Source organism: Poeciliopsis prolifica, unplaced genomic scaffold (genome assembly GCF_027474105.1).
Source record: "Poeciliopsis prolifica strain line A6 unplaced genomic scaffold, Auburn_PproV2 SCAFFOLD008, whole genome shotgun sequence".
Taxonomy (NCBI): Eukaryota; Metazoa; Chordata; class Actinopteri; order Cyprinodontiformes; family Poeciliidae; genus Poeciliopsis; species Poeciliopsis prolifica.
This window is the reverse complement of record NW_026562383.1, coordinates 6,817,485-6,833,764: the sequence shown is the minus strand read 5'-3', so window position 1 is coordinate 6,833,764 and position 16,280 is coordinate 6,817,485. Positions and strand designations below refer to the sequence as shown.

The 16,280-nt window shown below is 41.9% G+C and overlaps 1 protein-coding gene across 1 annotated transcript in view; it reads right to left on the bottom strand.

Annotated features, from left to right (window-relative positions):
• Positions 1-4,447: 4,447 nt before the first annotated feature.
• col6a1 (collagen, type VI, alpha 1) overlaps positions 4,448-16,280 on the bottom strand; it is a 30,564-nt gene continuing 18,731 nt past the window's right edge. Inside the window, exons 26-35 of the mRNA XM_055033741.1 lie at positions 13,951-14,016; positions 10,144-10,179; positions 9,765-9,801; positions 9,650-9,658; positions 9,420-9,553; positions 8,215-8,312; positions 7,134-7,320; positions 6,871-7,042; positions 6,733-6,762; positions 4,448-6,196 (exon numbers count right to left, since the gene is read on the bottom strand). Of these exons, the coding sequence (XP_054889716.1) occupies positions 5,577-6,196; positions 6,733-6,762; positions 6,871-7,042; positions 7,134-7,320; positions 8,215-8,312; positions 9,420-9,553; positions 9,650-9,658; positions 9,765-9,801; positions 10,144-10,179; positions 13,951-14,016 (1,389 nt within the window). The 3' untranslated portion in view covers positions 4,448-5,576. The remainder of the gene's footprint in view (positions 6,197-6,732; positions 6,763-6,870; positions 7,043-7,133; positions 7,321-8,214; positions 8,313-9,419; positions 9,554-9,649; positions 9,659-9,764; positions 9,802-10,143; positions 10,180-13,950; positions 14,017-16,280) is intronic.

The window sequence follows — 16,280 nt, the reverse complement described above, 5'->3', positions numbered from 1 at the left end:
TATACATTCGTAGGTGTACCAGTTCTCTCCACTCCCCCCTCCCCATGTCTTTGAATGATTGTGCACATAGTAGGAGGCCTTCCTCTTAGCGTTGGGAAATTTGGCCAATTTGCACAGATGCATGAACAGTTTGAACAGCTAAACTTTCATTTTACTTGACTTGTGCAAAATGTCCATGCGAAGGTCGTAACCGTCTGGCCCAGAAAGCAAAGAGGCTAAAGGCAGTGTTGTCTAAATTTGACTTTTTTTTTTCTTTTAGCTTCAAATCATGTTACAACGTCATCAAACACGTGATTTGATAGGAACCATCCAGCTGTGCAAAATGCTTGATGAGACCAGGCACGAAGCTCCAGTTTCCAAGCTTTCCACCTCAGAGCAACGGAGCAGCCCTTACCCCGTCAGCTCCTTCAGACTAGCCAGCATCAGTTAGCAAACACGTGGTGGAACTGCGCATCTGCTGAGCTCATTGTGGGAGCTACTTCTCAATGCAACGCAGGTAAAAACGTTGCGAAAGGGTTAATAGAGGAGCGATGTTGTTATGACTTCATAACATCAGCGAGAGCAAGAGTTTTTTTTTTTTTTAAAGGGATAGAGGCCCTAATCCAATTAATTTTACATATATACAGCATTTTTATAACAAGTGAAGGTAATATTAATTGATTGTACTGTAAAATAGGACAATGTGGCTGGAAAACGCACAATCTCTTTCAAACAGCTTTTACATTATGCCAGATTTTCAGATTTTGTTCCACAACAGCAACAAATTGAAAAAAATAAATAAATAAAGAGAAATGTTTTGCATTTTCTCAGACTGAACAATTTTCAAGTCTTTTCAGAGATTTTCAAGTCTGGACTTTGACTGGGCCACTCCAACACATGAGCGTATTCTGATCTCAACCATGCTATGTGGATCTGGCGACACGTTCAGAGTCGCCCTCCTGCTGAGTATCCGATGGTCTCTGACGTCTTTTTAGCCTGAGACGATTTTGTTTCCAGAAATGCCTCATTGTGCTTCCCCCAGCGCCGTCACGTCACCCTCATCCAACTATGTGAAATTGGTGTCAAACGTTTGCGCTGCTGTCATTTTAAAGATCTTGATAAATGTTTTCAGAGGTCATCAAAGGTCAACCAGTCGCTCCACGTTGACAAAATCAATCAAAATACGGTGTCAATCAATTGTTTTATACTTGAGCAGCAACATTTTTTGTTTGTGCCGTTATAATTTTAAATATATATATTTGAAAAAAGTGCCCAGACAAAATAAATAAATCAAACAAAGCTGATGTAAATTTATTGTGCTGTTTTTGTGCAGCTAAACTTTTTTTTTGTGGCACAATCTGTTGACAACCGAAATTGTTTGGTTTTGGAAACGTGGACCGGCTGGTTGACCTTTGACGACCTCTGGAAACATTTGTCGATGTCTTGAAGCGATGGCGGCGCAAACGAAAAATGTTGCTGCACAAACGCGGCAATAATGTGTTTGACACAATTTCACTTAACTTAACTGAAGAAAGTGGGTGAATGGGGGGATGAAAATGTTCAAGGGGTGTGAATACTTTTGCGCCTCAGAGGTTGAAATACAAATATGTAATGCCTGAAGAAACAAAACCTTTGTGTGAACTGGGTTGACTCAGCCTCGAGTTTCAGAGAGCTTTGTGCCAAAATGGTGAGAAGGGAAAAAATAAATAAAGAAAGAAATGCTAAGACAGGAAAGGGGATGAGAAGAAGGAGGCCAGATGCAAACCAGAGTTATTACCGTGAAGATCCTTTCTCCATCTCTGCTGCGGAAAGGCTTTTCCTTAAAAAGAGAAGGATAGAGGAGTTGAGCGCTGCGAGATGGAGAGATGTGGCGGAGGTGGAGAGATGGAGGGTGGTGGAAGGGGGCAAAGAGAAAGAGGGGGTGTTCTGGTCTCTCTGGAAGCGGTGACTCACGGAATAGGAATGACCTTCCTCCCAAAGCAGTTTCTGCCTCTGCTTCCCTCTGTCTCTCTCTCACACACAGCCTTTTTTATTTTATTTTTTTGCATTTGATTCCTTTCTCTCTCTCTTTTTTTAATGTCTTCCACATGGAGCTTAATAGTGTTTCAGTCTGGGGAAGGAGTGGGACAAGGAGAGGTGTGTGTGTGTGTGTGTGTGTGTGTGTGTGTGTGTGTGTGTGTGTGAGGGGGGGGATTTCTGCAGAACCAGCTCCGGTATTATAAACATCTCATTTCTGCACATATTGCCAGAACAGCTTTCAGTTCTTTTTTTCTTTTTCTTTTCTTGCGCTGAAAATGTTCTCGAGCTTTGACTCGATCCATGCAGAAAACTGCACAAGCCAGACGAGACGAGAATCAACACACGGATCAAGTCAAAGCAACAACCTATGAGGCCCCACGCAGCTCTTTGGATATCTGATGCAGAGATGGGCGAAACATGAATCTGAGAATCTGGGAGATTGCTGAACGAAACATTGGGTTAGGTTAACGCCGACCCTGTTTTTTCCTGCTGCCTTCTTTCTCCAGATGTGGTTGCTGCTCAGACAAGACAGCTGGGAGCAGTTATATCCAGTGCATCACACACGCACACACACCAGTCTGTGCGCAGCACCGTGCAAATTTAAAATCAACTCCATGTGGCAAACTTATGTGATTTCCAGAAAATTTCGCAGGAAAAAGCTTTGCACTTTGGGACTCAGAGTGAGATTTCCAGAGAATTTAGCTTCGCGGCGGCGGCGGCTTCCTTCAGCAGGAGTTACATGAGGAAAAGCTGCGGCGGAGCCAAAGCAAATTTGTTTGTTTGTTTGTTTGTTTTTTTTAAAAAAGAACAAACTCACACAGAAACCGAGCCGCGCGCGCACGGCTGACCTTGTATTTATACAACTCGCGACGCGCGAGCGTGAAACACCAGCGAGCGGACACGCCCCGTGCGCGAGTCACACAAACACGCACGCAAACAAACAAACAAACAAACAAACACAAGACGCAGCACCGGAAGTAGAAGTGGATTCGGGGCCGCGCGCCTCTTAAGGACAACATGGAGGCAGGAAGACGTCGCTCAAAGAGCCGAGTGCAGATGTGGGATCAAAGGGAGAAAAGTAGAGAATTGTTCCAGTCTGATGTGTGATATAAAGCATGTGTCCTGCTGAGAGTCAAATGATGGATTTGTATTTGCAGCCGCATAAATCTGAAAGGCAAAAACAATCATGCAGGAGGACTAATTGTGTTGTAAACATTTGATCTCCGCGGGAGGATTTTCGTCTTGGCATTGGGAGAGCTGGGAGAGGTCACGTGCCTCACCTGTACCGCGACGCGGAAACCCTGACGTCAGTCTTTTCAAACGCCGCTGCATGCCGGGAGATTAGCGGGCGCATACCCGCTGCTGTGAGGCCGATGCGGCCGCACTGACAGCGGCCAAGGCAGTAGGCGAAGCGTAGATGTGATTTGCCGTTTTATCGAGGGTGAAATTCATCGATGTCCCAGTCGGAAACACAATGTTTGATATCCAAGATGGCCGCCGCGGAGGTCAAAACGGGAGCGCGTTCCTTTTGCTTTTCTGCGGTTTGATATTTTCCGAGTTTCCAGATGGAGAAACGACAGGAGCGCCCCCTGGAGTTGGACTCCTGAGTGGAAAAGTTGAAGGCGAAACAATAAAGTTAGCCTCTCCTTTTTGTCGAAGCTAGACCAACTTTAGCCGGGCTGAATTCTCATATGTTGCTGCAACACGAAGCATTTGTGATGGTCAGTTTATTAGCTTCCCCGTACTGTGGTGAACCAACCAGTACAGGGATGCTGAAATTGGTTCACTGGGTGCGTTTTATGAGTGTGAGATAAAAACCTAGAGCTTGACAGAGAGGAAGCTCCTATGAGGGGTAAAGATTTGGGGCTTTTACTTGTACAGAGTTGTAGATGGTTATCACACTGCTTTATGCCAGTGAAGAAGTTGATCAGGAGAAAAAGAAAACACTCCAAAAATCCTGTGGGTAGCACACACACTACAACAAAGTAGGAAATGTTTTTCCATCCATCCATCCATCCATCCAATCGTCTTACATCCTTTTCTTCATGGAAAATGGACAGATGGTTTTTTATGATCTCTAAGTTTACTTCAGTGCTTTTTACCCCATAATTTATCATTTGTGTGTACATAAGTTACTTTGTAAATAAACAAAAACAGAAGTTTTTTAAAAGATGACATCCTGTTCTCTGTGATGCAGGCAGGTCAATATGTAGACATTTATTTAGATCATATAAAAGTGGTCACACATAAAGTCACCATCATAGCTTTTTCAGCAAATTTTAATCTTCGCAAAAATCACAGCCATATGAGAGAGCTAACCTAATGCGCCACATTACACTGAAAGTCTGCTTTGTACCTGCCTGTTCTGATTTGATGCTAGAGCTGCTTTTATGGTGTAAATGACTGTTTTCCTTTGATAATGGTACAGAAACGAACCGAGCAGAAAGACTTGGGTGTAACAACCTTTATTGGAAGAGATCTTACAACATCACAGAGGCTTTGTGTTTGCAGTTTAAAAAAATATCTTCTTGGGACAGCTTGTGTAGAGGCTGAGACACAGCGGGTAATAGCACCGTGGATAAAAACAACAGTTCAGTAGCACTCGGAGCCACTGGTCACTGTAAATCATATGAAACCAGCAGGCACAAGGATCAGCTGAGACGGGCCTCCAGGAGCCTCTTGAGGCCCCTCAGGTTTCTTCTCAACTTTAAGTGTGACAGATGTTTTCTACCTCACTGGTGTGTGTATGTGTGTTTATGCTGCCGCTTGTCCCAAAAAGCCAGAAAACACATTGACTCCAGCAGAACTGCTGATGAAACAAACAGCCAAGAATTTGCACACACACACACACATGTTGAGTCTAGTCGTCTTTGTTAGTACCAGTTAGAAAAAGGGCCCGTCTACAGCCACATCCAGCTGTTTTGTAGGTGAATGAATTTTCAACCCTGCTGTTTCATAATTTTTCCCTATGAACCTTTCCAATACATGTCATTAAAACTAAAAAACAAAGTGGTACATCAGCCAGGAACCAGATGTGTGGACCTAACCAGGGCTGTTCTCTTTAAATTTGCGTTATGGTGGAAGAACACATTTGAACATGGCTCCGACGTTTACCATAACCAGCCTGGAGAGCAAAGCGAGGGTTCACTAAGCCTCTCTGTTTGAAGTTTCATTGGCTGAATCAAGTCAAAGCTAAGAGTGCTAGAGAAGTACAGAGTACCTGAGGAGAAACCGGCCCAGACATAGAGTAGAGTAAGCAAAAATGTGGCTATCATTGACGACTCTCCAGGATCATAGTACACTCTTTTGGATTTGGACCGTTCTACTTTGAGTTCTAATTCGAGGCAGAAAGATTTCATCCGTGTACTGTCAGATTCATCGAATAGTGGTGTATAGAGACTAAGATAGTCTGCCTTGGAGGGTCAACTCAAAGTAAAAGAGTCATTCTCAAAACATATTTACATTTGTCCGACACTACCTTCCCTTGATTTCAAACATACTTGAACACAGTGTACTGTAAATGAGTGAGACTGAATATTCATAATTGGTCTAAAAGATCTAAAGCGTGTACGTCCTTTTTAATTCACCCTCTGGGGCAAAGAGACTCTGCGGCTGACGGTTTGGTGGAAGACCCCGCGGAGGAGGGACGGGTAGTCGGTAACGCGGAATAGGTGGCGCTGACCGTAGCTGATGTCTTGCTGCTGCCCTCTGCTCACCAGAGTGAGGAGGTTGGCCTCGTTGACCTGGCTTCCCACCGAGATGACGAAGAGCTCGATACCGGCGTCCGCCACCTCGCGGACTCGCTTCTCCAGGACGGCCCCGGTGACTCTTTGAGACCTGCCGTCAGAGAACAGCACCAGCTTCCTCCTGGACCCGGACGCGTCGCCGCGGCTGGGCAGAGAGCTAATGGCGAACTGCATGGCCTGCAGAACGTCGGTGCCTTCGTTTTGGAACTGGGCTTCTTCGATTTTAGACGCCAGCTGGGTGTAGTTGTTGGTCAGAGGCTGCTCCAAGCGGGGGTTTCTTTGGCTGTACTGGCCCACGGCCACTCTGACCACGACGCCTCGCTCTGTCTCTGCGGAGAGGAAACGCTCGGCCAGACGCTTGACGAAGGTCTTGCTTATCTCAAAGTTCTTCTGGCCCACACTGGCTGAGCTGTCCATCAACACCAAAATGTTGGTGCTCTGAGAGAAGTTGACTGCAATGAAAAACAGAAGAAACAAGAGAGGAAACGATCAGGAAAACATTTGATAATGGCTGTTTTCAGTGGCGCCGTGGCAGAAAAGGAAGATAACTGAGTGAACAAACAGCATTTTCTCTGCTGAGAAAAAAATATTTCCACAGCATGAAGCTACTAAGGAATGAGAGGTACAGTGGGTTAAGGGTAATTATAAGAATAATTTCTCCACAACAGTATTTTGAATGCTAGAAAATTGAATTTTGATATCATCCACATGTTTGCTTGGAGCAGAAGGAGAACCAAGATTTCAATGAGTTTGTTTTTCTTGCATAACGGCACAGGACACAAAAAGTACACCACACTTTATAAGTACAAAACTTGTTAAAGCGTTTAAAAGGCCCCCTTTCCTTCCACTTCACAATAAAACAATAATATGTGGTGTTGTACCATAAAATCTATATTTATACTTTCAACTTTGAGGAGAAAAAAATTCTCGTTTTGAACCCTACTGTGGAAGTATTGCAAAGGAAGTAATAAAAATGAGAAAAACTTACTCGGACATTTGTAGTCTGGGCATTTTCTTGCTGCAAAAACCAAACACACACACAAAAAGCAAAAGTCGTTCAATAAAACTCATTTGAGAATGTATAGCATATAAAACAAATGGCTGCAAATGTTTTGCCATGTTGTACCTTGACAGATCTTGGCCGTGATATTCTGCAGGAAGCTGTCCTCCAGGAGAACACCAAAATTATCCAGGACGATGGGAAAGCCTGGTTTGGGGTCATTGGCACACGCCACAGAGTGAAGCTGCTCCTGGTTGGGCTCGCGGCCTGAGTAGTCCTTAATTCCTAAACTGCCCACCTAGCATTGAGGCAAGAAAACATACGGTTAGCGCATAAGAACATAGGAAAGTACGAAGTTCACCTTGCAGGTGTCACCTAATTTCACTCACCAAGACACCGTGGCCGCAGAGCACATCGAGGGGAGTCTTGTCTCTGGTAATATCAGAGCGTCCGTCAGTGAGGACGAGAGCCACTTTGTTCTCTTTCTTCATACCAGTGATTATGGTGTTCAGAGTGACTTCCAGGGCCTCGCCTGTGTAAGTGGCCTCAGCCAGCCAGCGCATGTCTCTCACATCCCTGAAAACCAGAAACACACGCATTTCCGCCAGGAAGCTTCATCAGCAAGATCAATGGCGTTTCACAAAAGCAACGACAGCTCGACGAAACACGTCAAGCTGTTTGAAGTAACGTTCAGTTCTCACAGAGTTGCTCTTTCACAGGTTTCTCCTTACGACAAGCTAATACTGTGTCAATGATAAGGAAGGAAATGAAGGAGGCCTGATTTTAGCAGCACACGAGATTTATAAGACAAGGCGTTGTAGATTACGTGTGACGCGCAAAAAGTGTTTCCACTGCAGTTTTGCGAAATCCTGTAATTTCAATACGGCTGAAAAACAACCTCATCCAGATCGTAATTTCAATCTGAATAATTTTATGGTCAATGGAAACACAGCTGGTAGCACAAAATAATACACCAATCTGGCACAACTTGCTCCATTTAATTCAAAAAGCTTGTGAAAATCTTTCAGAAAGAAAAACTATGTCAAATTTAATTCCAAAGCAAAATGTGAAGCAAAAATGTTTTCATGCTATTTACATCTATACAGCCGAAGTTATGGAAAAACTGTGAATGAATCCTCGAAGGTTAAAAGTTGTAGCTTGATCATTGCACATGTACATTATATACATGCTAAGATTTGCCTGTAGATTTGCACACGGCGTGGCTGGCCATAGTCTAGGACCGGCTTCGCACATTTCTAGGCGTGCTAAGCTAACAGACATGAGGCCTTAACTCATCTCGTCCTCAGAAAGAAAACAAACACAATGTGACATGCTAAAACTGCTTATTTTCACATTAGGAAAGACGCCAGGAAATTAAAATAGTCAAAAAACCACAGAGTCAAACAGAAAGCCACAAATTGAGTGATAAGAAAAGGCGGGAAGCATCTGGTTGTGTGTTTGTGAACTCACTGTTTGAACTCGGGGAGGGTGGTTGTCAGCTTCACGATTTCTTGGGATCGTGATCCGCTGTACTGGACAACACCGACGCTGGACTCGTTCAGCGAGAACTGGAAAGGAAAACACTGAAGTGTGAATGAATGTTTTGATCCACTCGGTGCGTGAGCGTGTGTGTGTCGTGTCTGCAAGCATTCATTCTGCTCTGTCAACATTTCAGCGTCACACCCTTCCTGACTAATTGCATCCAAAGTGGAAGAGGAGAGTCACTGGAAAGACATAAAAGTGTGCTCTCAAAAGAAGAGAAAGCACGACAGAACAATACGTTTCATTCTTACTTTCTTAGACTTAGACTTAGACTTGACTTTATTGATCCCTTGGGAAGACTCCCTCAGGAAATTCTAAGCATCTGACCTCAGAGGGTTTTTTCTTTTGTTTTTTTCTTAAAACCCCAGAAAAACAGTCATTGAAAAGGTTTATGTAAGCAACTTACTCCACAGAGGTCAGATGCAAGGCATCCCACTGAGGCTTGGCATGTAACATATAAAAACAATGGCGTCATGTGAGTCAAGTCCACAAATGTGTAATTTTTTTTACCAAGTCCGAGTCGAGCCTCGAGTCTTTCAGGGCAGAGTAAAAGTGAAATCTTGACTCAAATCTCGAGATTTTCACTGGTTCAGAGACCAGTGAAAATCAACTCGCAAGTGTTTAATAGGTAGGTTCAAGTCTTTCATCAGGAAATCCAAATAAAGTTCAAAGTCTCTTGAGGTAAGTCCATGTCAAGTCTCAGGTCTCCTCCCAGGAGTGAACCCAAGTAAAATCTGAAGTTTTTGAGAGCCAAATCCAAGGCGAGTTTAAATTCCTTAAATGTCTTTAAGAGTCTTAAGTCTATGAGGGGGAAATAGGGAAAGTCTTGAATCCTGGTCCTGGTCCAAATCATCCAATTCACTATGTAAACAGACTTCACTAAATTCTGTACATCATTTAGAAAAGTATTAATGAGGGATATTTACCCCATTAAAAACATAAATGTGACTTAACGTGAAAAGCAAAGCCAACAGAAATGGGACCGTTTTCGAATTGAATCAAATGGGAAGTTCTTTCATTTTGAAAGTATTGAACACCTACCACTGCTTCACTACCTAGTTGATTTCTGGGGTGTTTAGAAGCTGTTTTTCTTGATGTCGGAGGATTTGCAAATGTGTTGTCAAAGGTGTTACCTTCACTTGATGGTCTTTAATCAGCCTGTCAATAACTGTGATGATGAAATCTTTGGCAAGAGCAAAGTTTGTTGCCCCGATACTCTCTGAACTGTCCACGACAAACACCAGGTCCACAGGGGCACACTTGCACTCTGAAATACACACACACACACACACACAAAATCACAAAGAATAAGCTACAATGTGCCCACTGAGAATAAGATGTCAGGTACAACTTCCAAACTCACCGCAACAAGCTGGGAAGCGATTGGAAGCGGGACAAAAGGAGAAACAAAGTTAAGGTTATTCACCGTGGAAGAAGAAAACAGAACGCAACCCGAGACGAGGAAACGTGAAACTTACAGCACAGCTTCATGATGATATCCAGAATTTCACATTCCTGTGGGGAGAGATGGAGCGTGGGTTACGCTACGGCCATATCACGTCACATTGCATTCAAATTCAAAACACAGGCAGGGATCCCAGAGATCTATTTTTCTTCCTCCGAAAGAAAAACAAGACATGACAATGACGATGTTGTGCTGAGAGGACTGAGACCTGGACGGGTTTTAGAGCTACGGAAATTGAATGTGGAGCTTGGACTGAACGCATCGTTTCAGGTTCTGGTTCGACAGTAGCACCGGCAGGAGGAGGAATTAACTGAAAGGTCCTCTCACATCTGGCCAGAAGGAGGTCAAGAGTTCATAATAAATTAACAGAGCTTTTTCTTTTTGATACTCACATCAGTTCCTGGTGGACCAGGCGGCCCAGGAGGACCCTGGGAGAAAAAACAGACAGAAAATAAGAGCAAAGAAAAATGATAGAGCGACCCCACCGACAGATGTCTGGGTTTATCTGACAAAAAAAAAAGTGTCTGCATTGACTTTGGATAACGGAGCAAATTTTGTAAGAAATCTTTTTAATTTCGGGGTTTCTTCGGAAAACCGCCGTCCCATGTGACTGCAAACCAGATTCCCACAATCAGCGAAGCCACATCCACGCCCACGCATTCGCCGTCGTCCTGCAACAACCTTTGAATCACCCAAAAGTTTACGACCGCAGGCAGCGTTTCTTCTCTTTCACTGAGCTGCAGGAAAAGCCATGTGTTTTGCTTTAGCAGCTATTAAAACTCAGTTTGAGGGCATTCGTTTCTGACGCCAGCGCATCGGGCAGGAACAAACACACGACGCGTTAGAGGGTGAGAACGAGAGAGAGAGACGCGCATCTGTTTGTAGAGGACATGATGCAAACTTCTGCCCGATCCAATATGTAGCACAGACACGAAACAGAGCGGAGGAAGGAACGAAGGACGTAGGAAAGTGAGGAAGAGGATTGTGAAAGGGTATAGTTCACTTAGGGGTTGTTTGACATTTTACATCATTTTCCCTTATAGATTTATTCTGGTTCGCTAAATCATGGCATGATGTAATGGACGGATAGATAAAATCAGTTCTGTACCAGGAAACCCTGAAAAAAAGAAGGCCAATCATGATTTTGTGTCATTAAGCTAAAACACTGTTTTCTTGTGCAACAGGAAACAAGAAACGGGTTTACATCTGAATTTGGCAAAATGACAAAAGAGAAACCTCTTCCAAGACTGTGCCAGAGGAATTTTAAACACTTACAGAGAATCATTGCAGACACACAATGGCATTTATTGCAAACAAGGATGTTTGGATAACTTTTCTCCTCCTTTTTACCTGCTTTATTTTAGTAGTTTATTTGAATAGTTTATGAATACTTCATTTAACGAAAAGAGATCATAAATGCAAGGGAGCAGGAAGACGCATGAATTTGTAATATCTGCCACCCATTGGCTATTACACTGAGAAGACTTGAATTCAAAGACACGAAAATAAAACACAACAAAACATCAGCTTGTTCGACGACAGGCCGCTTCATCATAATGATTTTAAAATGTGTTTTAAATGCAGAAAGATGTTTAGATTTCTAACTGTGAAGACATCTTTAATTGAAATGCTCTTAAGTTCTGTTTTTACAAATCTGTTTTGAATATTGTTTGGAACAAAAAAAAAAAAGACATGCTTTGCACATACATTTCCAAATATTGTACTCAATTCATTAAGTTTCAGGAAATTAAAACATCGGGTTTGTGTGATTATCCGCTCCCACTTACTACTAACTTCCCTGAATAGTAAAACTCGAAGAGGGAAAGTGCCTTTTATTTTATAAACCTTCACTACTATCCCATGCGATGCTGTTTTTCTTATTTTAGCTGACATTAGCTCATCGTTTCTCAGCTGCTGCTGTAGTTCATGGCTACAGGCAGGAATACGTCGCTGGTCATTTATCCGGGTCACGGGAATCCACAGCACTTAAATTCGGGTTTACATCCATTGACGTCCCATTTGGTTTGTAATGTGCTATTTTCAAGCCTCATATTTGGACATTGCCAAATTCATTGGCCTGCACACTGAGCCATAACTCATGGACACGCCTTGAATAATGCATAACTCTAACCCTGTGTGTAATTTAAGACGAGCAGCTCCTCAAGAATTCGCTGTGTTTACCGTCGTGATTGAGAAAGTTACCGTCAGCTCATAAAACGATCTCTGACGAAAGTGTCTGCTGTGAGATCAAGCCAGTTAAACACAGAAATATTCAGTGTTTTGAAGTTGTCCACTCTAGGAACAGTTTCTACGCAATTAGTCATGGTTCAGCTAGAAACAGAGTATAAATTATGATTCTTGCTTAATACATCCACAAAATGTAGACTTCAATCGTTTGACTGCTGGTTCATTAACAATACTGCCAAAAATTTTGTGTCTGAAAATGTTATATTCGTAACTAATTTAAACTGAGTTCAGCACATTTTGGCAACATAAAGCAGGGTTCTGCTCAGAAAGGGAACAGCTTTATATCAAATTGGGGTCCCGACCCTAAGTGGTCCTCTGGGACGGGATCTTGTTGTCTGCTGAGTGTTGGTGCTGTTACCTCTGTGTCATTCTGTTTCTGTCACAACACATGTTTGACTTTAAGCCTCGACTTTGAAACCTAAGTACATATTCTTAAGGCTGATTCCTAAGTACATATTCTTAAGGCTGATTCCTTCACCGCTAAAACTCGAGGCCTTGGTGGTCATGCTAGCCACATCCAGCACACTGCCTGTCTACATGGATTATGACTTTACTTGAGAGCACACATTTTCACTTCACGAGGATTTATTTATTTCCCTCAAATGTAATGTTTTACTCTTTCTCAATTTTAAGCAGTCGGAAAATGAAGGTAATTTTTTTTTATTTGGGCACAAATTGGTTCGAAGTCAGCAGGATTTTCTTTGTGTTTGATGATAGAGGTTTGTGAAAGAGCAAGGAAAAATAAATAAAAACATATGACATACTGTATGTACCCCACAGGACTGAGCGCCATAATCTTGGCACGCAGGTGGTGCAAATGAGGAAAGAAACTTTGTGGCATTCATGTCTAACCGTCATCCATGTAAGAACAGTCAAAAATAACAGAGATGGTGTTAATTTTTGCGAGAGGAGGTTTTACCAAATTGTTACCTTTGAGTAACAATTTGCTCAAAGGAAGCCGTGTTGTTAAGGGACAACACCCAGCTTGTATTGTCTTGAAAAAGACTACGGTTAAAAACTCAAGTTGCGGTTCAGATCAACAGTTTGTAACTGTTGAGAACAAGAAAATTTGAGGCAGAAGAGGTTATTTAAAATTCAGCCAAATGAAAAATGTTGTATATGTAAGCACAGTCAACAGGACGGAGTCATTATGTACCTCAAATCTGGAGCCAACTTCCAGAAAACTGGAAAACAGCTGAAACCCTGAGGGCCTATGAATCAAAACTAAAATCCCACCAGCTTGGAGTTGGTTTTGGAACGTCGACCGACATATTTGAGGTGTGTTGATGATTTTGACGATTAACAAAATGTCGCAAAAATGTTCCTGGTTTTGACAATTGGTGACTATATGATGTGTTTATGATGTTTTTATGTTTTCATAATGATCTGCCTTGTTGCTGCAATGAGCTACACAAATAAACTTCATTCATTGTTAATAATAATAATATTATGGTGCTGGTTACTTTTCCCCGTCGCCATTTTATCGTTTTGGATCTCTGGTGATTTTGTGCACAAAATGTGCAAATTTTCAACATGCCCTGATGAATAGTGATATTTTCTAATGAGTGTCAACGTTTTTAGAAAACCTTTACTTAGATTAAGACGTTAACTAATTCATGTTTGGTCTCTATTTTTAAGCTGGCAAATGAACAGGATGAAATTATTTAGTCTTATTATTATTGCGAGGGATGAAACATCAACTTTATTAAGTATTAAATCCATTAAAGTGGACATTTTTGAACTTAGGAATCAAAATTTGTATTTGTATTGTGAATGTAAAAACTGAATCTGAAGAGTGTATTTTACAATATTTTTCATTAGACTTTGGCAATAACATGACAGACCGTTTCCAGTCAATCACATAAATCAAAAATAGTCTTTTACGTTTTTAATATTGTGCATTAGTGATAAACATAATCATGCACACAGAATAGTGTTCGGCGTAATCTTACCGGATTCCCCTCAGGCCCTCTGTGACCTTTGGCCCCTTTGGGGCCAGGAGGCCCTAGCTCGTTGTTCTGTAACGAAAGAAAGAAGAAGAAGAAAAAAACCTTGATTAATTCAAAACTTGGCAGCAGATCTTTTTTTCTCTCCAGTGAATGTAGTCTTATGAACTGTTGCTAAAAAAACAGTTGCAGTCTGCAGTAATGTGAAGCAGTTTTCATCGCAGGATGACAGTTTTGTTCCGTAGATTTTTTTTTCTTTTTGCAGAAGATTAACCAGGATTATTTCATCATCTTTGGGATCATGCAAAGTTCCACTTATTGCAGTCTTAAAGTTCAGCCTCTACTGACAGCATGAAAGCATGTTTCACTTTGACATAGTCAATGAAACTGAATAAAACCCAGTGGATTTAAAGACTACTCTGCTAAGAGTTTAACAAAAAGAAAAAAAATTTAAAAAAAAATTGGATATCATTCTGAAGAACATTTGCTGAAATGAAATTAATCATGCAGGCTAAGAATTAGTCGAGGGTATTTGTGCCACTGTGAGGCTGAAAGATGCTCCCATAAGGGAGGAATATCCAATAAAACATGATGTTTTCCACAAATATAAAGAAGTGCTTTGTAGAAGAATTCATAGAACTATAATAAAAAACTGAATTGTGTCTCATCTTCTTTAAAAACAAAACAAAAAACGCTTCAATCTCAATCTGATCGGATGGAAACATTTCTAATTCTTCTGGGTGTGTGTTCAGGCTCACTAACCTGAAAAAGAAAATCAATTTATCAACTTCCTTTCCCTTACAGAGTTATGTGCTAAATACAGAAAAAAAAAATCTCATCCAAATACAACAAAATATGTGGCTGCAGGGTGATAAGATATGGAAAATATTTCCCTGTTGCGTTAAAACTTTTACAAGGCGCTGCAATGAGAAAAGCTGCCAAACAGCATAAAGACCTGCTTGTTTCACAGAGGATAATGCATTAATTTGGCGGCTTTAGCATTCAGTGGAACAAATTCAAATCGCAATGTAGCCGGTCAGGCCGTCCAGAAAATTTGTTAAAAATGCTTTTCCAGAAGAAAGTAATATAATAACATTTTCAGTTTGTTCTGCCAATCTGAAAACTGCAAAAGCGTTTCATATAGAACAGCTGCAGGCGGAGGGACTAGTCAAATCATCTGCAGCTGCTGCAACGGCTAATCTTTCTTTGTTTTTTTCTTTTTTTCTTGCTGAACTGCAACCAGAATAAAAAGCTCCAGACTAGAAATGAAAGAAAGAAGACACACATCATCCTTTAATTTCATTACCCCACCCACATATTTGAACATTAAAGAAGAAATGTTGGTGTTTATGGTTTTGCAAAAGAAGCTGGGAATTGTGCAGCGAGGCAGAAGTGCTAATCAAAAACAGAATTGAATTTAAAATGGCTTCCAAGACTCCAAACATCTGCAGAATTAACGCAGCTTCTTGCCGTCTTTAAAGCGATGTCGTCTGTTTGAAAGGTTCACTTTGCATGATGTTGACTGTAGCCTTTTCATTTAGAGATTTGGTGAATGAGGGCTGGGAGTCTGTGCACTAGAGACCACCAAATTCACCAAATCCCAATTACTTTTCTGCAAAGTCACAAAAATTGTTCCTGCTCTTTGATCTTTGCTGAAACCCTCCAACCGCCCCCACCACAGGGGGGCAGATCTGTTGCTCCACACTGCAACCATAAACTACAGCAGACAGATATGAGGAAGAGGAGACGGAGGAGGTAATATTGACCACCTGGCGACCAACCTGCACACACACACACACACGCACGCACGCACGCACGCACGCACGCACGCACACACACACACACACACACACACACACACACACACACACACACACACACACACACACACACACACACACACACACAGGTTTTGACCAGTAAAACGCAGATGGGTGAACCACACATCACATGTGGTTTCAATTGGTGCAGATTGCGAACTTCAAACGCAGCGATCTGAAGAACATGGACTACATCATCCACAGCTCCAAACCTACACAATTCCTGACCTCGATTTTCATGAAATCACGCTCGCTGACTGCAGACCTTCATCTTTAAGTGTCTGCAGTCGGATTTGCAAATCATCCCAGAACGTTAGATGGTCAGCATTGTGTGTTTTGGGCACACCAAAGAGAATCAAACAAATTGTTTTTTTATAGAACAAATATGACTTAAAAGACATTTGATTTTGCATTTTAACACCTCTGTCTCTTTAAGAAGTTCACACTCTTTCTGAAACTGCGCATTCAGCACAACATCAGTCCTCTATTAACACTTTACAACATTTTAACCAGCTT